The sequence below is a fragment of the Mustela erminea genome, chromosome 8 (genome assembly GCF_009829155.1).
Source record: "Mustela erminea isolate mMusErm1 chromosome 8, mMusErm1.Pri, whole genome shotgun sequence".
Lineage (NCBI taxonomy): Eukaryota > Metazoa > Chordata > Mammalia > Carnivora > Mustelidae > Mustela > Mustela erminea.
The window spans coordinates 73309096-73337036 of NC_045621.1; the positions used below are offsets into that span (position 1 = coordinate 73309096).

At 39.2% G+C, this 27941-nt stretch overlaps 2 protein-coding genes across 5 annotated transcripts; one reads left to right on the forward strand and one right to left on the reverse strand.

Moving 5' to 3' along the window:
- Positions 1-414: 414 nt before the first annotated feature.
- PRKRA (protein activator of interferon induced protein kinase EIF2AK2) lies at positions 415-19478 on the reverse strand. Of its 4 annotated transcripts, XM_032356062.1 has the most exons (8): positions 19231-19478; positions 18508-18677; positions 15294-15375; positions 13083-13161; positions 11922-12039; positions 10232-10326; positions 4244-4418; positions 415-1086 (listed from the first exon to the last, which is right to left on the reverse strand). In XM_032356062.1, exons 1-8 carry the CDS (start codon positions 19293-19295, stop codon positions 929-931), a joined length of 942 nt encoding a protein of 313 aa, XP_032211953.1. In that variant the 5' UTR covers positions 19296-19478; the 3' UTR covers positions 415-928. The 4 variants fall into 4 exon arrangements, with proteins under 4 accessions (XP_032211953.1, XP_032211954.1, XP_032211955.1 ...); XM_032356063.1 differs by lacking the exon at positions 19231-19478 and having other exon boundaries at positions 15245-15375; positions 18508-18620; XM_032356064.1 differs by lacking the exons at positions 18508-18677; positions 19231-19478 and having other exon boundaries at positions 13083-14196; positions 15294-15359.
- Positions 19479-21537: 2059 nt separating this feature from the next.
- On the forward strand, positions 21538-27470 carry PJVK (pejvakin). The gene is made up of 6 exons (XM_032355617.1): positions 21538-21748; positions 23008-23203; positions 23978-24119; positions 25277-25394; positions 26866-26964; positions 27178-27470. Exons 1-6 carry the CDS (start codon positions 21538-21540, stop codon positions 27468-27470), a joined length of 1059 nt encoding a protein of 352 aa, XP_032211508.1.
- The last annotated feature ends 471 nt before the right edge of the window (positions 27471-27941 follow it).

A 27941-nucleotide genomic window follows, 5' to 3' on the forward strand; every position in this document is an offset into this window, starting at 1 on the left:
GGAAACAGAAAAGGCAAAATTAAACTTTGCACCTGAGACTGATCTCCTAACCTTTCACTCACTCACTGCTTTGTTGGAAACATTCTTGTAACTGAAATAAGTGCACTGGGAAGTTTTGTTTTTGTGATTTACTAATGCTTTTTCAACCACCAACTCCTGTAAAAGGTTGTCAAAGAAAAAGACGATGTTACATTTGCTTGGAGAAAGAACATGGAACATCTATCACCCCATAGATATTTGTAAGTTTTTGCTTAGGCCATGGGTGTTTTATCAACTTGGACTTTCAGAAGGATACTAGAGATAGGTAAGTAACAGAGTATCCGCATCGTGTCACTGCCAAGAATGGCTACAGAGAAGGGTTGGTAGGTCGGTAACAGTGGGTTGGTACCACCTTCACAAAACGAGCAGAACCCATTACAACAACAGCTCTTTATTACACGGATTCAAATACACAGCAGACCAATCATGTTCCCTGAAATTCAACAGTGACATTCAATGGACGTCTGTCAGCGCATTCCTCCAAACTCTAAGGGGCTTCCCTCAAATTCCCTGTACAAAGCCTTTCGCAAAGAAGAGGTTAAGCACCAGTAAGAACGACTGTTGCTAGCAGTAGTTTTGTTTCTTTGCTGTCTTCGTCATCCTCATCGTCAACAACATGCACTTTCTTCCCTGTGTGGACGTGGCATTGTAACATGGGTGCTACACTCTGCCTATGGTACAAAGTTTATAAATACAATATACCAGTACAAAGTTGAAGCCATTAAAAAGAGTTTAAGAACTACGAGGAGGCGTTAATTCTGGAGTGTTGATGGAATCTAGGTAGAGATTTAGAAACAACACACAACTCAAATGTAGTAAACATTTTACTTGGTGAGGGCGCAGGGGGAGTTCTTCTGTGCTACTGAGGGCTCCAGGAGTTGCTTCAGGCTCACTTTCTTTCTGCTATTATCTTTAAATACTGTAGGGCGTTGTGAGCGGCGTCACTCTGTGCGTTGCCACAGGAGATCCCAGAGCCGTGACAGACCGTGATGGGGCTGGTGGAGAGTTCGGCGAGACACTGATACTGTCCGTTGGCGCTCAGTTCTTCTGCAATGACACGTTCGAACATGACTGTCAATGTCAAGTGTACAGAAAGCCCATCCTTTATGAAAACAAGTCTTTACTACAGTCTAAATCTATACCACTCCGCTTCCTCCTCAGCTTTATCATTCTTCTCCAAACAGGAAACCAAAATGAGACAGCTCAACCCTAGCAGTTCTCAAACACAGCTGGGCTCCGTAATCACCTGAGGGAGCTTCAAAGGCGAGCAGGTGCTTTGGCCTCACTCCAGCTTGCTCAGTCAGAAACACGGGGTTGGGGGAGGAGGTGCCAGAGTCTTGCATTTTCTTTTTAAAGCTCCTAAGGCCATTCTAATGTGGCTAGCTGAGCAGTGTTTGCAAACTGAACTGAACCATATCCAACTTTTTTTTAGAGGGGAAAAACCCACTGGCTAGAGCACTAGAGAGATTGTGTTTTTCACTATGAAATCTAGGGTTATTTTCAGGAGACCTCTGAACCAAGAAATAAATGACTCAGGGCAAGACCTCTCTTTTGCCTTCTGTGTTCTTTCCTTCTACATCTGTGCCGACAGTCTCACTGCACGCTGTGTATGTGGGTTAGGGTGTTTCAAAAACAATACCTAAACTCAGGAAACAAATGTTCTTCTCCTCAAATGATGAATCACTGTCTCTAAGGATGGTTAGATGACACAGGGGAAAGAGAAACAGGTAAGTTACAATTTGTTTAAAAGTGGCCACAATTCAATGTTATCTCAGCCACAGTCAATATGATGGGAAACATTCAGATACAGTGGAGGTGTTTTAATGTGTGAAGAGGCTTTCTAGTTCTGGCACTGAGCTTTTATTTCTTTTTATTTATTATTAATTAATTAGTTAATTTTTAAAGATTTTACTTATTTATTTGACAGAGACACAGTGAGAGAGGGAGAAGCAGGCTTCCTACCAAGCTGGGAGCCTGATGTGGGGCTTGATTCCCGGACTCTGGGATCATGCCTGATCCGAAGGCAGATGCTCATTGAGTGAGCCACCCAGGAGCCCTTTTTGTCCTTTTAAACTGAAGTAAAATTCATGTAACATACTATTAACCATGTTAAAGTAACTATGCAGTAATATTTAGTACATTCACAGTGTTGGGAAATTGCCATCTCTAACTACTTACAAAACATTCTCATCATTTCACTTTCCCACGAAGAAATTCCATACACTTTGAGAAGTTGCTCCCTACCTCCCCTCCCCCCAAATCCCCTGGCAACCACCAATCTATGCAGTAAGCTATCCTGGATATTTCATTTAAATGGTATCATATAATGTGACCCTTTTGTGTCTCACTTTTCACTTAGTAGGTTTTTGAGGTTAATCCATGTGGTAGCATGTCTCAGAACTTCATTTCTTTTCATGGCTGAATATTTAATTGCACATGTATACCACAACTGATTTGTCCATTCATCTGCAGATAGACATTTGGGCTATTTCCATCTCTTGGCTAGTGTGAATAGTACTACTGTGAGCAGGTGTGTACAGGTGTTTGACTACCAGCTTACAATTCTTCTGGGTATATACCTGGCAGTAGAGTTGCTGGGTCACATGGTAACTCATCTGAAGAGCTGCAAACTTCTGTTTTCCACAGCAGCTGAACCATTTTATATTCCATGCAGTGTGGGAGGGCTACAATTTCACTACATCTTTGCCGACATTTGTTATCTTCTACTTTCTTCATCACAGTCATTGCAGTGGGGACGAACTAGTACCTCATTGTGGTTTTGATCTGCATTTCCCTATGCAGATGACTAAGGATGGTGAGCATCTGTCTGTGTGCCTGTTGGCCATTTGTGTATATTTTTTGGAGGATGTCTAGGTTCTTTTGTGGGTAACTGCATAGAAGTTAGCTAAATTAGTGGACTGTGCTATTTAGACTGCTGTTCTATATTTAGAAGAACCACTTAGTTCTTAAAATTGGTATGATGCATTTCAAAGGCATCATTAATTCATAACCTCAAAAACCATCTCAACTTTTTTTCTTTTCCCAGACTCTACCATCCATAGTCCTATTCTTGACCTAGCTTATTCATCTCTGTGTCTGAAACACCTAAAACAGTGTGGGTAACTTAATAAATATTTACTGAATGAATGGTCTCCCCTCAGCCACCTCTTCTGACCACGTGCGTCTGTACTAAACTCCCACTTTCCACATCTTTCTTAGTATATATTAAGACATTACACTTTATCTATCACATTCAATCCCAAAGTAGCAGAGAAAATTAAAAATTCTTTAAGCAACTAAACACCAGAGCTGGCAGCTCCTTCAAGCTGGGTCCTCACAGCCCACAAGGATGGAACAAGAGATATCAAATTCTCCACAAATTACACTGATGTCATCAGTTAAAATCAAGACACCAAACACACGTGTGCCAGCTTTATAAAGTAAATTAAAATCCAATGTGACTTGTTTTCTAATCTATCCACAACTGTCTACCTCAATGATTAAGGGTGAGGACATACAAAAGTGGATTGCTGGGATGGAAGAAAGCTATAAAGTGTTTGTGCCCACTGATCTCCTTGAATTGGCCAACAGTGACAAAGTGGAGAGAAGGGGTCTGGCCCCCACCAACTTAGTGCTTGTTCTAGAAATGTGGCTGGTTTTTATTCGTCAAGCTCTCCATCAGAGCTAGTTTAATGGACACTGGATCTGCAGGGGCTCTTCCCCTGATCAGACTCTACCGCTAACCAGCTACGTCATCTCAGGCAAGTTTCTGAACCTCTCTGTGCCTTCCTTTCTCTCCTCATATATAAGGATAATCAACCTACTTCACAGATTAGTTTGAGAATTTAATGAGCTGAAATATGTAATATCCTCAAAACTGGGCCTGGGCTATAGTAAAACTACAACTATTACCTACTGTTCTCTATTATTATAACATCTATAGAGATGTTAGCTATTATTATTATTTATAAGAATGGGACATACCAGTGATGAATAGAACTCTGCTAATTTTATATGTATAAACATATGTGTATGAAAGAGATATATATATATATATATATATACATATATATATGTATATATATATATATATATATGCCATTTCAGTATCCCTGGTCAATGAAATAAATTGTAATACAGGCTTTGTTTCTGAAATACATTTTAAAAACAGATTTTGAGGTAAGCCAAAGAAAAAAAATCCTACCTATATCCAAATATGTTATATTAAAACCTTGTTCCTTGGCGATTTCACTAAGCAGCTGGATGTAATCTGTATTTGGAATACTGAGAAGGCTCCTTTTCAGTAAGTTGATCTTTTCACCAGGAGAATTCCTCAACGAATGCCAAGTACATCCTAAAGAATGGCCTACTACATTTGTCTGAAAAACAGAGAAGATTAAAACTCGTAAATCAGACTGACTTCTAACACTATGATATAATTACAAGTATTTATTAGACACTCATATTTAATACCTTATAAAGCATGTTTAAATGAATACTATCTGGTTAACTTTCCCATTTTAAATGAGATAACACCAATAAGCACACACCTAACAAACACCACAACATCAGAGAAAAAAGCACATGCAGTAATACACTGGGAGTTTTTAAAAATACTTTCGTATGGGACAAAGGGCTCTCAGTTAAATTTCCTGAGGCCACATTTAGATGTATAAAATATTTTTAAAAAGATGTAGAAGATATTTAAGAGCAGTATAAACCAAACTGTTAATAACTGAATCTGCCTAATAGCAATTTACAAATTATAATATAAAATAATTTTATCATTATGATTTCTTGTATTGAATACCAACCAATCACTCTGACAGCTGGGAAGCAGAAAACTGTAGAAAAGGTGCATTGTACAAGTTAGGTTTGAGAAGGACAAGTCTTTCAAATGAATGGCAGGAGATCATAACGTGCTTACCAGCCTTTTCCCAGAACCCAACAGAACGTTCTCCTCTTCCTCTTTTCCTTATTGTCCCCTATATCCTTCCCTTTGCACCTGTGTTCTTAGAATGCTTTACATTTCCATGTTAGCTTCATTTTTCTCAAATTGCCTTCATATATTATGCCAAAAAATCTCACAAAACAAACAAACAAAAACTACTGCCCTCTGAAGTTGGGCAACCTATCCATAGTCTTATTAATGAGCCTGGCAAAGATTAAGGGATTTTCAAAAAAATAGATCACAAGAATGGCCAGTATACAGAATTAATAATCTGCAAAATTTGCTAAGCAGAATTTCATTTTCCTTGGTTGGAACTTTAATTTTTTTTTTTTTTATAAAATTTTAATTCATTGATAGAGTAATTTCATTTAGAACACGTATATAATGAAGATTAGTCTCTTTCCTTACCACTCCTTCCTGAAGACATGTTTCACTCCCAAAAGGTACTTACTGTTAAAACTATTTCTTCAATAATCTTCTATAATTCTAAATTCAAGTGCACATAATCTTTTTATTTTATTTTTTACTTCTTTCTTCCTCCCTCTCTCTCTCTCTCTCTTCTTTGTAGCTCCACACCCAACATGGGACTTGAACTCAGGACCTTGAGATCAAGAGTCATATGCCCTGGCAGAGCCAGCCAGGCATCCCCATAATCTTCTTTTAAACAAAAATGATAGCTTACTCTTCTATATCTTATTTTTCTCATATCAGTGTACATCTAGGCACTATATTTCACCAGTTTTCAATTATGGCTTTTGGGTTATTTCTGATTTCTTTTTACTAACAATGTTACAATAAAACTTTTGCACTTGGATGACTTTATCTGTAGAATAATTTCTAGAAGTAGAATTGAGTCAAAGAACAGGTATGCTTTTAATTTTGATAAATACTTCTGGACTGATTTCTAAACCCACTTATACTACCATCAAAAGTCTTGGCGGGTGCTTGTTTTCTGATACCCTTGCCCACACCTAGGACTATCTTTGTAGGTTTCATCAGTCTAAAAGGTGGAAATAGTTGTATCTTTAATTTCCATGAGTGAAGCTGATCATTTTTTTACCCATTTGTATCCTACAGGGTTATCTTTTTTATTGATGTGTAAGAGCTTTTTATGTGGTACTGAAAATATTCCAATTACAGACCTGTGTTAAAAGTAATTTGTTCTTGGGGTGCCGGGGTGGCTCAGTGGGTTAAAGCCTCTGCCTTCGGCTCAGGTCATGATCCCGGGGTCCTGGGATCGAGCCCCACATCAGGCTCTCTGCTCAGCAGGGAGCCTGCTTTCCTTCCTCTCTCTCTGCCTGCCTCTCTGTCTACTTATGATCTCTGTCTGTCAAATAAATAATAAATAAAATCTTTTTAAAAAATTTAAAAAATTAATTTGTTCTTATTCTTGGTTTTATTTACAGATTTTTAAACTTTTTTGCAGTGTAATAGATTTTGTGGGGTCAAATTTATCAGTCTTTTACTACTTTACATCTTCCAGATTTTAGGTTCTATTACAAAGATCTCCTCTATGCTAAGAATTTTAAAAAGCAAAGCTCTTCTATGTTTTCTCAAACTTGGTTTCAATTCTTAGGTTCAAATTTTTGATCATCTAAAATTTGTTTTGATATAAGGAGTAAGGCAGCAGCCTAAATACGCCACACTCACACCCCCCCCCGCCCCCGCACACATCCTCCCCTCCACCCCCCACTGCAAATGTGGCTGTAAGTTATTTCTACATCATTTATTGACTCATCCATCCTTTTGCCCACTGATCTGAAGTCTCACTATTGTCATATACTCTACTCCTATGTGGATTATTGTCTGCACCTGGATTCTCTATTCTGTCCTCTATCCCTGTACCATACACGTTTCACCACTAGAGATTCATAGTGTGTTTCATTCTCTGGTAGGTAGAGTCCCACTCTACCTTTTCAGTTTTCTTGGCTATTCTTGAGAGTTTATTTCTCTGGATAAACTTGGTAAAGCTGTATTGTGATCCAAGATGAATTCTGGTAGATTTAGAGTGAGACTACATTGCCTTTTTATATATTTTATAATATTGAGTCTTCCTACTGGAAATAGGTAGCTTTACATAAATTCAATTTCTGTTAATCCCTCAGTAGAGTTTGGAAGGCTTTTTCACATGGGTCTGCACATTTTAAGTTTATTCTCCAGCACATTATCCTCTTTCCTATTATTGAAATCTTTTTCATTCCAACTTTTAATATTTATAAATAGGAAAACTACTGATTTTTTTCCCCTAGTATACTTTTTAAGGACAGATTTCTCTTTTGCTTTAAAATGATCAATGTTATCAATCTTCATAAATTTTGTTAATAAAACACATAGCACAAAAAGTCAAAAAGTACAGAATTATAAAAGCAACACTCTTGAACTCATTTCATCCCTACCTTCAGCCCCCTTTCCAGAAGCAATTTTTAACACTCTTCTTTAATTATTCTAGTGGTTACCTTCATAATCCTAAATATGAAAAAGCTATTGGTTTTATACATTAATTTTATGATCAATCACCTTAATGAATTCTCTTATTCTAGAAATTTTTCTTTTACAGGGCTTTACAGGGACACAATCATATTATTTGTAGTTAATGATCACGTTTATCTCTTCTTTTTAAATATTCAACCTCATTGTTTTATCTAATTACATTGATTGGTACTTCTAGAACAAGACTTTAAAAATGGCATTCATGGGTATCCGTGTCTTTTTTTCTGAAATTAATGTAAACATGTAACTGTGATTTTGATTTTTTTTTTGAGGTATCTTTTGAGTCACAATAGGGATATGTTTTTAAATTTTTATTTAAATCCAATTCAGTTAATTGTATTATTAGTTTCAAGGGTAGAATTTAGTGATTCATCAGCTGTATAGAACACCCAGTGCTCATACCATGTGCCCTCCTTAATGCTCATCGCCCAGTTACCCCATCCCCTCACCCATGTCCCCTCCAGTAACCCTGTGTCCTAGAATTAAGTATCTAGGACACAGATACTTGGTTTGCCTTCCTCTCTATTTTCTTTTTTTAGAAGATTTTATTTGTTTGTTTGTCAGAGGGAGACCGCTTCCAGGCGTGTGCATGAGTAGAGGGAGCAGCAGGCAGAGGGAGCATGCTCTATGCTGAGCTAGGAGCCAGATTTGGTACTCAATCCCAGGACCCAGGATCATACCTGAGCTGAAGGCAGATACTTAACGGACTGAACCACCCAGGTGTCCCTCCTCTCTACTTTCATCTGATTTTACTTTTCCTCCCCTTCCCCTATGTTCATCTGTTCTGTTTCTCAAAACAATAGGGATATTTTTAAAAGAGTTTATCAATGATTGCTAAATATCTTTTTGGCATCTGTTGACTTGTTTTTCTCCTTTGACCCATTAAGGTGATTAATTATTGTAACAGATTTATAGGACCCAGCCTTGCATTCCTGAAATGCAAAAGAAATATCCTTGTGTTCCTGAAAGAATAATATACCAGAAAAAAGTTGGGCAACTTTTTTCTGGTATATTATTCTTTTACTGTTCTACTGGATATTTTATTAAGGTATTTCACTATAAGGGAGCTTAATCCATAATTTTTTCCATTGGGATTTGCTACTGTCAGGTTTTGGTGTTAGTGTTATGTTAGTTTTGAAAAATAAATTTAAAAGCTTCCCCTCTGTATATATGTATTGCCTGGAAGAGTTTAAATAGCATTGGAAATGATTTCTTCCTTGAATATTTAACAGAATTCACATATAAAACCACTTATAAATTTATCTGTGCTTTGTGATTTCAGTGTCCTTTCTGATCCAATTTTAAAACAAGTGAATGCACTCTTTAATGTTTTTCTATTAAGAATGTAAAACCAAAAATTTTTTTACTTTGTGTACGGTCTTCAATTTTTTTTCCTACAGGATGAGCCCTTATTTTGTTATCATCATCTAGGACACTACTATAGTCCTCACTTCTCATGTCCCACCTAATAAATCCTCAGATAATGTACCATGAGATGGAGAATATCATAATCTCAAACAATATGTCACAGGTAACTCAATCTCTTACACTCTGTATTTGTTTGCCCAGCTGCCTACTCCATATCTTTACTTAATTCTCTAAACACTTCAGATTGAACATATCCTACTCGCTATAGGTATGAACTCATTGCAGATATTAACTCAGAATCTTCTCTCCCTCATGTCCCACTCGTCTTCTGTGCTCCCCACACTACTGAACGGTACCACCTTCTACTCAGTTGTCCATCCCCTTAGTCCCCACATCCAATCAACTGCCATGCCCTCTTCACTCCAGTTTTCTAAATAATTTTTAAACTAACCATGTCGACTGCCACTAGCTTAGTCCAGGCCACCAATATTTCTCATCCATTTTTTGTAGAATATTCTACAGGTCTCTGAGCCTAAGACTCATTCACTCACCAGAGTGCGGCCAGTGATTCCCCTTCTAATCCTGTCCTTCCCAGCTTAAAATTCTTAAATTTTAAGGAAGAATTTATCAGTGATTGCCAGATATCATTTTTGCTCCACCCTCGGGATAAAGTTCAATCTCTTGACTATAGTAGTCCCTTCCAGATTTAATCCCAAAGAGGCCTTCTGGCCTCATTTTTGAGACACCCTCCTCCAACTCTATGCTCTAGCCAAGCCAAACTACTTGGGGTTCTCAGATGACATAAAGTATTTTACTCCTGGTCTGTGTAGGTGCTCTTTCTTCTCTTTGGAGTTCTTTCCTACTGTTCTCATCCTGTAGGTCTTGGCTTAGATATTACCTCCTCCAAGAAGTCCTCCTAAAATCCCCAGTCTTGGCTGGATCCTTCTAGGTTGCCAAGCCCTCTCTGTAAGGACTAGTCCATCAGGTTATTTTCTCTTTTAGTGGGCTACAAACTCCCGAGTGGCTGAGACTGTCTTATTCAGATGCACAGAAGCTGGCACAAAGTTCGGCACACAGTACGAGCTCACTAAATGTCTGCTGAGTGGATAAATGAATGAATGCATTGTCAATGGGAAGACAAAATGGCAATATTGGCTTATCATCTTTCAATCCCATCATGTGATTTTTAAACTTGACTCCCAAGTGCTCTTACCTGGTCACCCTTGTGACAGCTAAAATTGGGGTCGTGTACATCTGAACAGTGAAGAGTTTTTTAAAAATTATGACTCTCAAGTGTCTCTACACCAAGGAATCTAGGCAAGTTTCCTACAGCAAGAGATGCTTAATTGTATTGTCATCACAGGCATCTTGATCATTACTTACTAAAGAAATGTGGTTCTCTGGAGAAATATTACTGAATTTGGCAAGAAATTTCTCAGCAGCGTTTCTCTTGGCTTGCTTTTTTGATGCCCCCTTTCCTAAATAAAAAAAGAAATGGTAGGTTTAGAAAAAAAATTAGTGTCCATAAAGTATTATTTTTTTGAACTATACTATTCTTTTGCTGACATCTTTGCTTATTGTGCTTCATACAACTATTAGTTCTTTTTTAAAAAAGATTTATTTAGTTTAGAGAAAAAGTGAATGCACACGAGTGTGGGGGGTGGGGGGAGAGGGGCGGGAGAGAGGGAGGGAGAGTCCAGACTCCGTGCTGAGAGAGGAGACCCACACAGGGCTCAGTCTTACAACTCTGATATCACGACCTGAGCCAACACCCAGAGTTGGGTGCTTAACCAACTGTGCCACCCAGGCGCCCCGATACAACTATCAATTCTTACATTTCTGAAGGCATTTCTTTGACATTTTTTCTTTAACAGTTACACTTTCTGTTTTTAACTGGTATATTTCCCTATGGCCTAGCTTTAATGAATCATACTTGGTTTAATTCTGACCAAGTATTCAAATTTATCAAGGTACACCTGAATTATAGCTCTTATCTCTTAAGGTTACTTCTGACTTACCATCTTCTACAAACTGACAAACATGTGGAATTTTTCTTTAACATGAATAAGAAGGGCACAGGAGATACTGCAGTTGAAAGATACCATAGTAGCATCTCCTGTCATGCTTTTTGTTTTACAGATTTAAAAACTGAGGCCTAGAGAGATTAAGTAATTTGCCAACTCTCGCAAATCAAGGTGCATCAAGAAAGGACACAAGGTGGGGTGCCTGGGTAGCTCGGTGGTAAGCATCTACCTGCATTGACTCAGGTCATGATTCCCAGGATCCTGGGATGGAGATCCATGCGGGGCTCCTTGATCAGTTGGGGAGCCTGATTCTCCCTCACCCTCTACCCCTCCCCAACCGCTGTGCATGCTCTCTCAAATAAATAAATAAATAAAATCTTTAAAAAAAAGAATGGAAGTTGGGGTTCCCACTTGCAGTCCAATGCTTTTTGCATTGGGCAAACGGTTGTTCATTACTTGAAACAGATACCTAGCCAATTCCATTTCATGCCATTTTAAGAATGACAGAAACACGGTGAGACATTACAATAGGGACCCTCACTTAGTACTCTATTAAGTGACTTTCCCCCCATTATTTCTGGCCCTTATAACAAGGAAGTTGCTATCATTCAAAGGGATAATTTCTACTTTATTTTTAGCTCACGCTATTTTTTGCCATCCAGCCTCTTATTAATCATCTTATTTTCAAATGTGATCGTCTTCTAGTCCTCCAATTTTCTCGAACAGCTGTTGAAACTTCCAAGAGATTTACATTGCTTTTTTCTAAAATGATTCTAACACATCAACACAAAGTATGTAAAGTCAATTATTTCCATAAATGAGCTTCTCCAGGATTTTTAAAAATATCATATTAAGAAGCATAAGTATTCTTAAGCCAAATATTTATACTTAAATTCAACTGCAGAAAGAGACAGTGGAATAGGAGTGTATCAATTTTTCCCCCCACAGAAATATTTGAAAGGAAATCACAGCAGAACTTTCTATGGTCATTCATCATCTGAAAATATTTCAAACGTCTTCAGTTGTATAAGAGTAAAAGAAATACCTACCAGTTTCCATAAACGACTCTAGCCTACAAATTGTGGTATATTCTCTCTTATGCGCAGGTCCTCCCTCTTGGGAAAGGGTATATTCAGGAAGTCTCCAGCCATGATGAATAGCCAACTCCTAGAAAATCGAGATGAGGCTGTAGTAGTAATTTTTATTATGCAATGGCTTAATCACATAAATGATACTTTCATGATTTTGATCCCATCTCTATTTATATGTTTGAAAAGAATAATGATATTCTGCAATGGAAAAATGGGGGAAGACCTTATACACCCCATAAATACTCCTGCATTTTATATCCTGCAAGCCCACAATACCACAACTGAAGCAGTTTGCTGCTAGGATAGGAATGGTGTTCCCCTATTAAGCCATAGCAAGCAAATATCAAAGAGCTCGAAGAGAAAGAGAAGCTACTATGGCCCTCCTGGGGAACATCTACAGGTCTCACTGTCAGCAGTTCCAATGCCTCTCCCTCCTAGTTACAGACTTCCTTCCCACAGCTGGCTAACTACCGCACTGGAACAAGAGCAGATGCGCAAAGGCAGCAAACAAACAGACTTGGACAGAGCTGAGGAAAGAGCAGGCGAAGAAAACTAAAGAAAAAGACAGCAAGAAAGGGACCAAAAGATGGGCTGGATAACGGGGAGGGGAGCTGTCCAACAGAGCACATGGATAAATCTGCAAGAAGGATATTCTGCGTGCAGAAATTCAAAGCTGAATTTTTTTTTTTTTTTTTTTTTGGTAGAATAAGCAAATAGACTACTTCCCCTCTCTTGAGGTAGGTTGCCAGATCTGGATTCTTTATAAAATCTTCTGTCTTAACAGAAGTAGAAAGAGGTTTGTCACAACAGTGGCATGAAATATGCTTAGAGTATAAAACACTCTACCCATGTGCACTGGGGTCCTGTTGATCTCAAATGAGAATTCCAGAAAACAAAGGCAGATACTGTATATGGAAGAAAATCCAAAACATAAATAAATAGGAAAATAATTGCAAGTAAGTGCTGTAATATCTAATGATCATAACTGGAAAAACAAAATATTATACCATCTTATCTTTAAAATATTTATTCCTTGTTTCAGCCCTTGTCATATGATCAATTTATGACATCTTTCTTCAATAGACAAAGTGTTATGTAAGGAAAAACCCTGTGACTTACCTGTAATGAACCAATAGGGTTAAGCTGATTCTTTGGTTGCTTAGAAGGGTCAGGCATTAAGGGGTCAGGAACTGCAAAGCTGAACATTTTTTTTAAATGTTATAAAACAAAATAATTTTCCCCAAACTATTAAGTAAATGACAAGCATTTCTTATTTCATCCTCCATGCCCCTGCTGTTCTCCATGGGATGCCCTTCTCTTCCACCTCATCTATGAGAATGTGATCTATCCACTAACCAAGGTATATCTCAAATGCCACTTCCTCTAAGAAACCTATATTATTATGAAACATAATGGAGTATAATTTCTCCCTCCTTTGAACCATTATTAAGGTTTAGGTTGACCCTTTCTTAGGCAAATTATTTTACCATAAATTCTACACTCTTACAAATACATATAATTTGTCCATCCCTCACCACGTCGCTCCTGTGTTCAGATGTGAAATCTCTGATGGCAGAGCCTATGTACTACTTACCTCCATAAGCCTCACAGGACTGTGCATATAGTAGGTGCTCAATAAAAATGTTTAAATAAACCATAGTACTGTCACAGCTACACAAAAAGGGAAAGACTAGTGATCGGACAGGAAATTCAGCCTGGTAATGTGCAAGGTACAGATTATAATGATGGTTTTCCACTAAAATAATTATGGGAGAAAAATCCATCTGATCTATCATCTGCTCCAAGCTAGAACAATCCTCCTGAGATTGGCATGTACCCTGCATCAAGTAGATGGCCTACATGTACCTGGTTTTAGCACGTGGGGACTATGGTTGGGGAAAAAGAGAACAGTGTCTTCTAACTCGTTTGAAATTACTCATTATTTAGGCGATGAGTTTCTAGCCCCGAGTAAAGCTACATTCAAGGTTAGTACCTCCCAGGTGACTGAGGAGTCACTTTTCTATGACAAAAGCGGTTTAGTTATTGCCACTTCATCAGGTTGCTTTTTCACTGCCAGAATCTCAAGCCTTACATAGGCTGATGAGACAGGAATAGTCACTTACTATGCTGCACGCCGAAGCTACCCAAATAATTGTGATGGAGAAGTGAGAAAATCTCTGTATTAAATCAGGCCACTTTAGGCCTGATTACAGCTTAGTAATTCCCATCTTATCTGTCAAGAAGCATAAATATATAGTAAAGTTTGTTAGCCTTTTTTTGCTGACAAAGTGAAGTGTCCCTGTGCAGAAAGGACACTCCATATGTTCATTTCTACAGATATACTTAACACTTTGGGTTGACCTTTGGGCAGCACAGAAATAGCATGGTCATCACTGGCGAGGGGGAGAATCTGACACCTGCCATGTCGCTGGGCATATCTTCAAAGCCAGCATAAATCAGCTACAATGTATGACCCCAAAGACTCAGGCATTGTTTTGGGAGATCTAAAGCTTGTCAATGCTTCATTCCAAGCTATTCAAATGCTTTGGAAGGGCTTGGGAAGGGGAGAAGCACCGCATGAGAACCTAAGTACATGCTAGACCAAAAGTTTTGAAGCTGGAGGAAAACCCCTTCTCAATTCCCGTGGACCTCTGCTTTCAACGCTGAGCAGGCACCAGACTATACTCCAGGAATAACTGAGTGCATAAGAAGAGGAGAATTTAAAGGCTCAGGATGCTCCAGACTGTGTCCATTAGAAACCACAGGACCTCACTCTACGATACGTGAGAAGCTCCAGGACCAATATTTTCCAAAAGCACCTAAAGTGACAACAAATTTATTTTGGAATAAAATCTCATCAAGGGTTAACATCCCACTGAATGGCACTTAACATCTTCTTATATTTGGTATACATTCTATAATAAAAGGAAATCACTTTGTCGCCTTCCAAATTAGAATCTTCTGAAGAGTACTTTCCACTGACCTTTTTGCACTTCACAACTTATTTTATGTAGTGTAGAAATTATTACAGTCTTAATACAGTAAGATATCTTCCAGAAAAACTGGGGTTCTTTACTGTTGCATCCCACTGAGGGGAGAAAAAAAGCCTCATTCCTGAGAGCTTTCATTTAACACTTAATTGCTGGATTGAATTTCTTAAGGATAAAGTCATCTTTAACAGATGACTGACCGGTTTTCTCAAGGAAATAGAATTTTAGAGCTATTACTAACAACTGTTCACTTTGTTGCTTTTGTGAGCTTGTTCAAACTTATAATTTTACCTCAGCCATGATATTTTTGAGCTGCAGAATACAAAGAAATTTAGCTCACCAAATACTTGCATTGGCTTTCAAAATGTTTATGGCAGCCTCTGCAGCTCTATGTTTCGCCAGCTTCTTACTTGTACCTTCACCTGAATTAAAGTTAGGAAAAAAGAAATGTCTTTATATGCTGTGAAAGTGTGAGGCTTGCATAGACATTTGCATAATACAAAGCAAAGTCACTATGTGTTTCTATACATACATACATACACAAGGGTAATAAAAATATATACTACATATTGTAACAAGTCTCTACATGAAATTCATACATTAAAAACCTATGATTTTAAGTTTTATGTATCTAATTCTATGTACACCTATATGCAAAAATTCTTGTGTATGGTTGTTTATTACATACAATGGTAATAAAGTAGACCACGTCACACTTTTTGAAAAAATGCAACTTAGTACTTTACTCTTCCTTATTCCTGGAGAGAGAGCAAACTCTTCTTTGGCAAGAAGTCTCCTTCAAGGGAGCCACTTATATCAACACTGTTTGACAGCAAAATGTGCACAATCTTATTTCAATAGTCCATCCTAAATTGAGTTTAACTCTGTTTGGCTAAGCAATCCTGGCTACATGTTGGGTACAGTGGGAGAAGGCTTCTACAGGGAACGTGAGAGATTATGTCATGTGTCTTTCACACAATCTATATCCCTTACCTTCATAGCTAACAGGGTGTCGGGGACTGGGCCTGACTCATTACTGAAACTGCAGCCTAATTTCAGTAAGCCATCACACCTGTTAAATGGTAAATTGAATCTCTTGCCCTTCTGAGTTCAAGCTAGGTGCTGAGAACCTTTCATAAGTGGTACCAGAATACTGATGTCCATTTCTCTGGTGTGGAGGAAAGAAACAGGATATGGAATGAATTTCAACCGTGACCCTCAAATGTCAGAGGACACACAAACCATACATCTTTATCTACTAACCTAGGGACTTAAGAGCTATCAGAGAGTGCGAACCAAAATCCCGGCCCTTAAGGAGCACACAGCCTAGAGCAGGATTTTGTCTGTGAAGAGGCCTCCGAAATATAGTCGTAGGTGTTACAGCCAAAGTGCAGACTGGAGGGGGAAGCACGCAAAAGGGGCAGCTCCCCTCCTCTTGGTAAGGATTCAGAAAGGTTACAGGAAGGAAGAGATAGTTGAACGAAGACATAAAAGACTAGTAAAAGCTAGTAAGGTAAAGAGAGCTGGGGCGAGGGGGTTAGGAAGAGCATTCAGGGCGGAGAAAAGAGCACCTGCTGGGGCTTGGAGATAATGGGGAGCATGGTGTTCTCAAGAGCCCAGAGCAGCTGGGGAGATAAGAGCTTAAGGAAACGGGTTTTGAGATAAAAGACCATAGGGCTGGGACAGTAGGAAGAAAGGTCAAAGAGCAGTCTTCTAAATTTGTGCTTCTCAAACTTGAATGTGCATAGGAATTGCCTGGGAATTCTGTTCAAATGTATACGCTGATCCCACAGGTCTGGCATGGGGTCTGATATTCCAGAGCATTTGCAGCAAGGGCCCAGGTGATGGTAATGCTGCTGCTGATCACATTTCAAGAAGCAAGGCCATTAAGTCATATTAAGAAATCTGTATTTAACCAGAGGGTGATGGGCACACCTTTGAACGAATTTTAGGAGCAAGAAGCACACGAACAGATCTAAAGAGCCAGTGTCATATGAGAATGGACAGCCTGGGACTAGAAGCTGAGAGAACAGCAGCAAGGTGGCAGCTGTGGTCCACATGCGAGACAACGGCGGTCCAGACTGCAGCAGCGGGAAGACAAGGGAAGCAGGGAGATGCCAGAGCTGCTTAAGAAGTAAGACTTGGTGGAAGAGTGGGCAAGAGGCGGATGGAGAGCGAGAGGAAGGAGTCATGAAAATGAAACCCAACTTTCCACTGTGAGCAAATGGGTGACGGTGGCGCCTTTAGTGAGTGAGGCAATGCAGGGAGAACAGTCTTGAGGGAAAAGAGATGGTCTCAGTCTCGGATAAGGTGAGACTGAGATGCCTTTGGGTCATCCAAGTGAAGAGGCATAGCAAGCACAGGTTGATAGACTGTTCCACAACCAGACCTGGGCTGAATGAAGACAGAAATTTCAGGATGTTCAGCCTTAGAGAGCACTTGATCCCATGGAGAGGCATAAACTTGCACAGAAAGACAGGGCAGTGGGAGGAGAGCAGGGGCCTAAGAGGAATGGTTGGTTGCCCTAGGTTGTTAATCCCTGGGCCCAAAAACACACTGAAGGGGAAAACACTCTTTACTTAAACGTTCACTGAGTATTTAAAAATAGACCTGTTAAGGAGTAAGGCAACGATTCCATGGTTCATTATGAGGAAACTTCCAGCTAGCACCTACAATCCACCTGCCTCATATAAAGCCTCAAAATTAAAGTTGTTTCAAAGAAAATAGTGGAATCCAGATTTTCAGGGATCTAAACAAATGATGTCTTTAGATGAGGAAATGATGCAACTCCAGCCTTCCTGCTGAACTGTTTTCTTGGCATTCTTCAGAATTAAATGTAGTATTATTTTTTGCTTGCAACTAAATAGATACATAAGAAACAAAATGCCTACATTTACAAATGGCAAATTTAGTTATCATTTGTTCAAACTCACAGACCATAAGGGGAGTCTGAGCTCTGAAACTTCATTGTTAAGTGTCTTTGGGCATGTTAACCTGTTTTCTCATGTATAAAAAAGGAGATTACATCTTACTAAAACCTGTAAAGTGCTAGGAACTATATGGTGCTAGGTGCTATGAAATATGGTATTTGCTATGAAATATGGTATTTGAGCTGTCTTCCTCACTTGGATACACAAACAAGTGTGGCACAATGGGCCCCAAGTGCCAGATGAGTCACCAAACAGGGGTGAGGCTCAGAAAATTCTGTGCACATGTCTCTTGGCATCTTCTATAATCTATGAAACTTGTCAGCACCTACTGATCCAGCTATGGTTGCTCCAAAAACCTTTCCTGCGTCTCCCTAATTCTTAAAGAACCCTAGGAGGATCCTAGGGCATGTTTCTGAGCTTTTCTTGGTATCTGGAGAAGAGAAAATTAGGGAGAGAATCAGATGGAGCTGGAAAGTCCCCATGACCTGAGATGAGAGGTCGCAGTTTCAAGAGCCTGCTCCTCACAGCCGTCCCTGGTAAAAAGGTCACTTTTCCGAACTGAAAAGCAATACCAAGTCTTGCCGGACAACCCACACGCGCATGGGGTTAACTGTGCATACAGACCTGTGCAGGTTATGTCACCAACGGTTACTCTGAAGGTGAAAGTGGGTACGTGTATTTGCACATCCGATCTTTCACATTCATAAACCGGGATGTTCTTGGTCTTCATGCCGTATTCGTGTAATACCTGAATTGGTGTTTTCCCTGGCTTAGCTGTTATCATCTTCCCCAAACTGCAAAAAACAGAAAAAGGTGTGCTTTGCATGCCAAAGCGGGTAGGGAAGCAGAAGCATACAGAAGCTAGCTCTGACTGCCACCAACACTGACGCGGGAGGCGCCGAATCTCCCCTGCCGTCAGCGCCAGAGATGGCGAATCGCACCAGTCTCCGGGCCCCGCTGCGGCGGGCAACCCGCAGGGTGAAAGAGGGCTTTGGGGCGATAACTTGAAAGCGGGTGGGAGAAAGTCCCCGAAGTCTCCGGCGCTGCAATCTCTCAGGACCAAACCCACAGAACCGGTCTCCCGGGTAGCGGCGGCGCGCCACCTCCGCCCTCCCCGAGCGCAGCCCGGGGCCGCAAGAGGGGCGGGGCCAGGCCGCAGACCCCAGCCCGCGCGCCGCCGGGAGGGCGGAGCCGAGTGCCCCCGGGTCCGCCCGCAGCCGCTGGGACGAGGGCGACGGGAAGGGGCTTTACCCAGAATGCCGCTGGAAAGCGGGCTCCTCCGCCCCGCCTCTCGCGCCCACCACTCCCGGCCCTTCCCGGCTCGGCCCCTACTATTCGGGCGCTGACCTGAAGGTCCCGCTGTCCTCGCGCTCCAGCGGCGGGGCCGCGGCGCGATGCCTGCTCTGGGACATAGCGAGAAGGGACGGCTTGGCGGCAGGCGGAAGAGCGGTGCGGAGCGATATCCTCGCTCCGCGGGTCAGCCGGTCCCCGAGAGGAGCGCTCCAGCGCCGCCGCCGCCGCCTCCTGGACTCCCCCTTTCCTCCCGGCTTGCGTCCCTCTTGCGAGGGGGACGGGCGGGGGCGGAGTTTGGGTGCAGCAGTGCCGGCCACGCCCCCTCGCTGCCCGGGCTGCGGGCCGACTCCAAGCTGAGCCCCGCCTACCGGCTCTCCAGTCTCCTGGGCGCCCGGCCCCGCCCCCTCCCCTCTAGACTCCGCCCCTTTCCCCAGGCCCGGCTCCTCCGGCTCCCGCGGGTTCCCAGATTCCGTCCCGCGGATTCCAAGCGCTTACCCGCCTACCACCGCCTAGGTGTGGCCGCAAGTTTATGGCCTCCATAAATGGAGGCGGTTTCCGTCCGGGAGAGGCGGCTAAAATTTTCGGAGGCAAGCCTCACGGTGGGCGAGGCCTGAGGCTCAGCTTCTTTTTCGGAGCTGGGGCTGAGGGAGGCTAGGGATCGGGGCTGCGTCACTTTAAGAGAAAGATTTCAGGATTCTAAATGCAAAATTGCTACGGAAAGTCCCTGGACCTGGCCCCGAAGCTTGGGACTCGCGGTATATCCGCCCTGGGGGGCTGCAGTGGGCTCTGCCGGTCTGAGCCCTGCCTTGAGGAGCTCGCAAGGATGTCCGGGGACCCCCGACCCCACGCCCAACTCCTTTCCGTCCGGGTGGTTTCCATTGTCTCTAGGCTTTCGTCGCGGCTGGACGCTGGGCAAGCAATGCCCGTTAGGTGTGAATGAAGGCTTTTCTGTAGGCTCCAATAAAATGCTGTTTCTGACACCTGTGTTGTTAGTCGTAATTGCGTTTGCCTGGGGTGCACCACCTTAGGTGGGGATCGGATAGCGACGGTAGATGAGTCGCCTCGGGTATTGCTAGCCACTTGCAGAAATGACTCCCCGTGCTTTCTCTGCGTGGTTGAAGATTGCACAGTGCTGTTCACACAAAAGGACGTTACTAAAAACTTTTAGTGATTTTTGGTTTTGAGTTTTTTGTTTTGGTTTGGGTTTTTTTTTGTTGTTGTTTGTTTGTTTGTTTTGGGTTTTTTTTTTGTTACATGAGAGTCTGGATACTCGCAAGCAAATGAAAACAGCTGAATCCTGAATCTAATCAAATTGATTTATATTATTTGGGGCTTGAATTAGGCCTATTCTGTCTTCCTTCCACTATCCCTTCTGTATATGTGTGTATCGTGATTACTACCTATTATATTTTAATGACTATTTTACTGTAAGTACACATAGCCACTTTTTCAAGCTATTTGAACATCCACATAACTATGGCAATACAATATTTCAAGCACTCAGCTTTGTTTCTAAACATTTACTTTTTGCCCTGATATCTTAAAAACAAGGCCAAACTTGATATAGCTCTCTTTAAAGGTTGAGTAACTGAGATAATAATGATGAAACAAAATAAATGCAGCACTATTTCGAAGAGTTATCTATGTGCCAGTTACAGAGTAAGAAACCCCTAAGTCATAGTTTATAGTTATTTATATATGTTAGTATTACATAGTTATTTCTGCATTTATATATGTAATATGTCTTTTATTTGTTATTTCATAAAAATTGGTGTGCAGTTGCTTCTCTATATTCTGTGAATTTATATTTTATATTAATCACTTGGTTTTGTAGCATATAAGAAGGGAAATGAATGAACTGTATACTATAAGGATTCAAAATAGCACTTTAATGTTGCCACACTTGGCATGATGTTGTTGTGAAGGAATTCCCTTTGGACTAGGTCCACTGCAGATGGTATCCAGGGCTAATGTTAGTGCCTCAATTGCCTTGTTCCCATAGAGCTATAGGTTTCCTCAAAACTGGCATACTACCATCAACAGCAACCCTCATCAAGGACACTGGTAGTATTTTAAAATTAGTAGTTTTCTGCATAAGCTTATTGACTGCAGTTCCAACTGACTTGCTCGCAATATATCATTTAACACTGTTGATCTATAATTCATTACGTGAGCACACCAAGAGAGGCAGTGTTGTGAATTGTACACTGGTATGCTACTTGGTGAAACCATGTTTTGTATTTTTAATGTGTTCAATTATATTTAAAATCAAGCAAGTCTGAGGTGTGTGCCTGGCTTTCTTTGAAAGTATGGATTGTTATTGGAGGGTTGCAGTTGAGGACGTTTTGATACCATAATAATATGTTTGCTGCGGCTACCAAGAGCTTTGTCAAGCAAGTTGGAGATGGAGGGAGATTAGTTCCTGTTCCAAGCCTCAGTGAGGCTGACAAATACCAACCTCTAAGTCTGGTGGTAAAAAAGAAGCGATGCTTTCTCTTTCCTAGGTATAAATTTACCTCAACACCTTTTACACTGAAAGATATTCTTCTGGGAGACAGAGAAATTTCAGCTGGTAAGTTTAAATATCTGTTTGGGAGTGACTACTCATTCAGCTGTATTAATGACATTTTAAATATCCGTTGTATGTACTAATATTTGTAATATTTGCACATTGATAAAAGCAACTTTTCTTAAGATAGTAGTATTAAGATTAAGATTAATAATATCTAAATTTGTGTAGTATCAAATCTCATTGGTTGAATAATTTTCCAACCTATTTTGTGAAATTATTTATTGTGTAATTTTCTTTCGAGTATTTTATAGACTGTTTAAACTGAATCAATTTAGAATATGACAAAATAATATATTTCTTTATCTATAAAGTGGGATATTACTTAGTCTTACCTATCTCACAGGGTCAAATGAGATGAAAGTAATTTACATTTATTTCTTATGACTCAGTTATTGCAATTGGTCAACTGAATTGTAGTTTACAGGCTAGATTAGAAAATAAATTGACATTTTGACAAATTAGTTATAAACACTTGTTTTTCTTTCAACCATTCAGTGGATCTTACAGCTTTCAGAGTTCTTTTGGTTGAACAAAGAAATTGAGTTCTCATTTAAGTACTCTATTTTTTTGTTGTTGTAAATTAATTGAGTTGCTATTTAATTTTTTAATTAAAATTTTTTTAGTTAATAATATTTAATAGTATTATGTGGTGACAGGTGGTAGCTACATTTGTGGTAATTATGGCATAATGCATAAATTTGTTGAATCACTATGTTGTATACCTGAAATTCATGTAACATTGAGTGTTAACTACACTCAAAAAAAGTTGATTTTTTAAAAAAGAGTTCATTCTCTAGCAGGAGTGGTATTTTACATGATTTAAGATGTTTGACTGTTTTGGGGCAATTGGGTGGCTTAGTCGGTTAAATGTCTGCCTTGGGCTCATGTCATGATCCCAGAGTCCTGGGATCCCTGGACTCTGCTCAGGCTCCCTGCTCAGCAGAGAGACTGTTTCTCCCTCTGCCTCGGCCTGCTGCTCCCCCTGCTTGTGCACTCTCTCTCTCTCTCTCTCTGTGTCAAAGAAATAAATAAAATCTTCAAAAAAACATGTTTATGTGTTTTAACAATAAGGTCATAATGTATATAAACATGTAATTTTTTCATTTAAATGAGTTGCTACTTTAAATCTCAGTGTGAAACATCACCTTTCTCAATGTTTATGTAATGGAGTCTTACATAGTAAATTAATGCATTACTATAAATAATCTATATTAGATGAAGTCAAGACATTTAAAAATATTGATTTCCTTTTCATAAAGGTATTTCATCTTATCAGTTACTGAATTATGAAGATGAATCAGATGTTTCACTCTATGGAAGGCGAGGCAACCATATTGTGAATGACGTTGGGATTAATGTCACTGGATCAGATTCTGTGGCAGTAAAAGCTTCCTTTGGTGTGGTGACCAAACATGAAGTGGAAGTGTCAACATTACTCAAGGAAATTACTACAAGGTCAGTAGAAGAATATTTAATATGCTTCAGTGTTTCCATTAAGTATTTTAATTGTATAAACTTTGTTATAAACAATGCTGAAAATATTCAGGTTATGTATATTGTCTAATGTAATTTATTTGCTTTATTTGCTTGAAATATACAAATTAGCAATTTATCCAGACCTTAGATAAGGGTAGATATCCAAAAAAAAAAAAAAAAAAAAAAATCACATGGTTTAAACAGATTTTTTTTTTAATTGTTCCACAAAATTGCTTTGGTCCTATACATAGGTACTAAGTTATTAGATTAAAAGGATACACTGTGGCACCTGGTCAGCTCAGTGAGTTAAGTGGCTGACTCTTGATTTCAACTCAGGTCATGATCTCAGGGTCCTGGGATTGAGCCCTGTGTCTGGCTCTGTGCTCGGTAGGGTGTCTGCTTGAGGATTCTCTCCTTCTCTCTTCTTCTTCTGTCCCTCCCTCTGCTTGTGCTCTCTCTCTCTCAAATAAAAACAAATCTTAAAAAAAAGAATACACAAATCTGCTTCCAACAGATATTCTAAGGGAATCTCTTCCAACAGACTCCTATAATAAGCATGTTTTAAGAAAAGACAAAGGAGAGGCAGATTACTAGTGGCTATGGAGCATATTTTCTGATTTGTATTAGACCTGCCTTGATTTGTTTTTAGTTAAGGTGGACCATGAATGAGTAACACATGACAGCAAGAAACGTACTCGGTTATATAGAATTAGAATGTGACATTCTTGTGAATATCTCTATTCTTTATTCTAGAAAAATTAATTTTGACCACAGCTTGATACGTCAGGCAAGGAACAGCAGAAAGGCAGTATTGTGTGTGGTCATGGAAAGCATTCGAACCACACGACAGTGCTCACTGTCTGTGCATGCTGGAATTCGTGGGGAAGCCATGCGGGTAAACCACACTCATGAGGTTTCTCTTACTAAAAATGTGCAATGAGAATTTTTAAAAAGTACTCAGTGTCTAATGAGATGTGTGTGTTTTGTCAAGTGTTGAGATTAAAGAATTACAAGGGTATATAGGATTTTGCACAGTAATGGCTTTGTTTTAGAATGTTTAAAAAATCCAAGAAAACTTCAATTCTGAATGTGTAACATAATGCAAACAAAACACTAATCCTTATGAAGTAATGCATATTGGAGTTCCTTCTATGACTATTTAAATGATGTTTTAAGAATAAAGTTTGAATGCTTATGTTGAATTCTTGATTTTATTTTTAAGTGAAGTACTTTATATTGCATTTTTAAAAAGTCGATTTTATATTTTTTTAACTTTTCTAAAATAATATTGTGAATGTTCAAACATGCTTCATTCAGTGTTAAATACCTAGAACAACAACAACAAAAAAATCTTGGAAGTTACTTGTGTTTAGTTCTCAGCATAGTATTGTCTTTGTCATTCACATAGTAATGACACATAATAATGACTTGATTCGTCTTACCAAAATCATTTGTTAGAAAAAGAGTCCAATGAAAAACTTTTTGAATCTTTGCAAATTAAAGTTCTGTTTAGTCAGTGGCTACATTTAGCTGTCCACTGAGTTGTTTAACATTGGATCATTCTGGGGGCACAAATTGAAATATTTATTTAATTGTTGGAGATTATTTTGGTAAATAAATTGATGATTGCTTTGGAAAGCTGCTGAAAACTCTAGGAACTTTGGAACAATCGACAGAGTAGGCTAAAAACAACTGTAGCTCTTAAACAGTTGGTTTGTAGTTGAAAGGAAAAGGTGTCTATGTCAGCATTACTGTTGCGGCAGCACTACTCATTGGCCCTAGGACCAATGTTAGTGAGAAAGTGGTGAGTGGTATTGCCTGGATTGTGAGACCTCCATTGGATCATTTGGACTTCTGGTATAGACAGTTAAATTCAATGGGATAATTTGTTTTTGTCTTTTTTTTTTCACATTTTTAAAAAAATTTTTTATAAACATATAATGTAATTTGTTTTTGTCTTATCAGTAAGATTGTATGAAATGTTTTGCTTCTCCAAAAAGCTCTCCTTATGTGTTATGCCCCTTAATAATGTTATTTACTTATTTACTATAGTTTCATTTTATGGATGAACAGAATCCCAAGGGAAGGGACAAAGCTATTGTTTTTCCAGCACACACAACCATAGCTTTCAGTGTTTTTGAACTCTTCATTTACTTGGATGGTGCCTTTGGTAAGTGAATGATTTGCATGAAACACTGAAATGATTATACTTTTAAGAAGAATTTAATGGGAAGCAAACACATACACACCCTCTCTACGTAATTCAGGAAGAATGATACTCTCGGTACTGTCAGTCTTACGCTTGGCTAAAGCAGCTGGGAAAGACCTTCCGGTTCCACTTACCCGCTCCCTCTTTTCTGCTTTTTGGGGAACGCTGCAGACTCCCTACCACCCCATGTGCGATTATAGAGAAGAGCTCACATGCAATCCACTGACAAAGTTTTTCTTGACTTACATGAGGAGATAATAAATGATCTTCTAATAGGTCGTTTTTGAAGACAGCAAATAAAGGAGTGGGTAGGTAGTTAAGATGCCTGTCAGAGTCTGTGTGTCCAAACTAAGATACCTGAAGACAAATTCTTTTCAGCTTTACCTCTCATGGATCCAGTTTCCCCCCAACTCTCCCTAAAAAATAATTTTGACAGTATAAATGCTTACCCTAAAATTGTCTTTCCCCTCCAGAATGCCTTGTATACCTTATATAATAGTGTAGCTCGCTTTAGACTTTTCACGGGTCTTTAAGAGGCCTGCGCCTCAAAGGATGGGCAAGGGAGCCCCCTCACCATAGTAATTCGTAGACATTTTTAGACCTGTTTGTTTCTGTAGTTTTGTGAGAAGTGAGAATGGGAAGTCCAGAAACATGACAAAACATGCTAATTACAGTCTATTTGGGACATTTCAGTTGTAGGTTTTTACAATTATATTGATCTTTAGGAGTATAAACTGATAGAACTGACACAGGTATTGAAATTTAAAATGTGCATACGCTTTTGGGAATTTATCCTACAAATATACTTAAACATAATGGAAGTGATATGGGTGTAAGGATATTCAGTTTGTAAGAGTGAAAGATTGGAAATAATCTTAAGATCTATTACCAATTAATAGTTCAATAATGGTGCATCCATAACTATGGAATATTATGAAACCATTAAGAAGAATGAGATATGGGCTCTGACATGGAAGAATGTCTAAGAGATATTTTTAAGAAATGTGCTTAGTGTATAACTATTTGAGCCTAATACACACACACACACACACACACACACACACACACACACGTTCTTTTATGTGTGTATGAGCCTACACACACACACACACACACACACACACATATATTCTTTTATGCTTATAAAATATACTGAGTATATCTGGAACTATACTCTGGAAACTTAACAGTGGTTACTTGTGGGTGGAAAACTGAGGCTGGGGTCTAGGGTATACTGGAGACTTGTTACCATATCTTCCTTTTGTAGTCTGGATTTTGTGCCATATGAATATTAACTTTTCTAAAAATATATAAAATTTAATTAAAAAAATACAGTGAATGGCATGTACCAGCGTTCATCAGCCACAACTAAAACTCCCAATGAAATTTGAGTTGTCCAAGTCATAGCATCTTCTAAAATTTTTTTTTATAGACCTTTGTGTCACTTCAGTGTCAAAAGGAGGATTTGAGAGGGAAGAAACAGCAACGTTCGCGCTGCTCTACAGACTGAGGAATATACTATTTGAGAGAAGTATGTCCGTTATAGAGTATTTCAAATGTCTATTTTCCTCTTGGATTAAAACTTGAGTTTGTCTAATCAGTACTCCTTGTCTGTTGAGGATTTTAAATCTAAAAGCCAAATCATTTCATGACAGATGGTTTAGATTCACGTATTTGTAAATGGGGTTTGGTTATATATTTCTAATGTGACTTCTAACACATTTCTTTGCTTTTGTGCTTTCAGATAGAAGAGTGATGGATGCCATTTCTCGCTCCCAGCTTTACTTAGATGATCTGTTTTCTGACTACTATGACAAACCTCTCAGCATGACTGATATTTCTCTCAAAGAAGGGACCCATATCCGAGTTAACTTGCTTAATCACAACATTCCAAAAGGACCTTGCATACTCTGTGGGATGGGAAACTTTAAAAGGGAGACAGTTTATGGGTGCTTTCAGTGCTCTGTCGATGGGCAGAAGTATGTGAGACTTCATGCAGTTCCTTGTTTTGATGTTTGGCACAAGAGGATGAAATAAAGTGGAAAGTGAACGTAGTGTTTTAGGTGCAACTGTGCCACATACCTTTCCAAAATCATTTGGTATGCTTTGATGAATTGTGGCAAATTAAAGAGGGGGAGGAAAAAGAAATTAACCTGTCTGGACATCATTTTCTTCCTCTATAAACATGGAGATGATAATAGTATCTGGCCTACAAATTGTCATAAAGATTAATATTGTTTGTGTAAAAAAAGGTTAAATATAAAATTCAAAATATAGATGTTCCTTCCTGAAATCTACCAGTTACTTTAAAATTATATTTGGGATTCGGCTATCATTTTAGATAACTTTATTACATAGTGATTTTTCTAAATATCAATTTTATCTTTAGTTGATTTTTAATTCAACATTTAAGAATGACAAGAGGTTAGAAGTGATGACTTTATGATGCTTTAACCATTGCCTTAGGTCTGGTAAAATGAGAAAAATGTGTTAATAATTTAATGTAAT

Bases quoted from the DNA above. Each gene is read 5' to 3' on its own strand.
- PJVK (XM_032355617.1), top strand. From the start codon at position 21,538: ATGTTTGCTGCGGCTACCAAGAGCTTTGTCAAGCAAGTTGGAGATGGA. The intron at 24,120-25,276 runs GTAAACCACACT...TATTTACTATAG, and splicing joins TTCGTGGGGAAGCCATGCGG to TTTCATTTTATGGATGAACA. The intron at 26,965-27,177 runs GTATGTCCGTTA...TTGTGCTTTCAG, and splicing joins GAATATACTATTTGAGAGAA to ATAGAAGAGTGATGGATGCC.
- PRKRA (XM_032356062.1), bottom strand. From the start codon at position 19,295: ATGTCCCAGAGCAGGCATCGCGCCGCGGCCCCGCCGCTGGAGCGCGAG. The intron at 15,376-18,507 runs GTCTGTATGCAC...ACTTTAATTCAG, and splicing joins TGGTGACATAACCTGCACAG to GTGAAGGTACAAGTAAGAAG. The intron at 10,327-11,921 runs GTAGGTATTTCT...TTTTTTATTTAG, and splicing joins AGAGTCGTTTATGGAAACTG to GAAAGGGGGCATCAAAAAAG.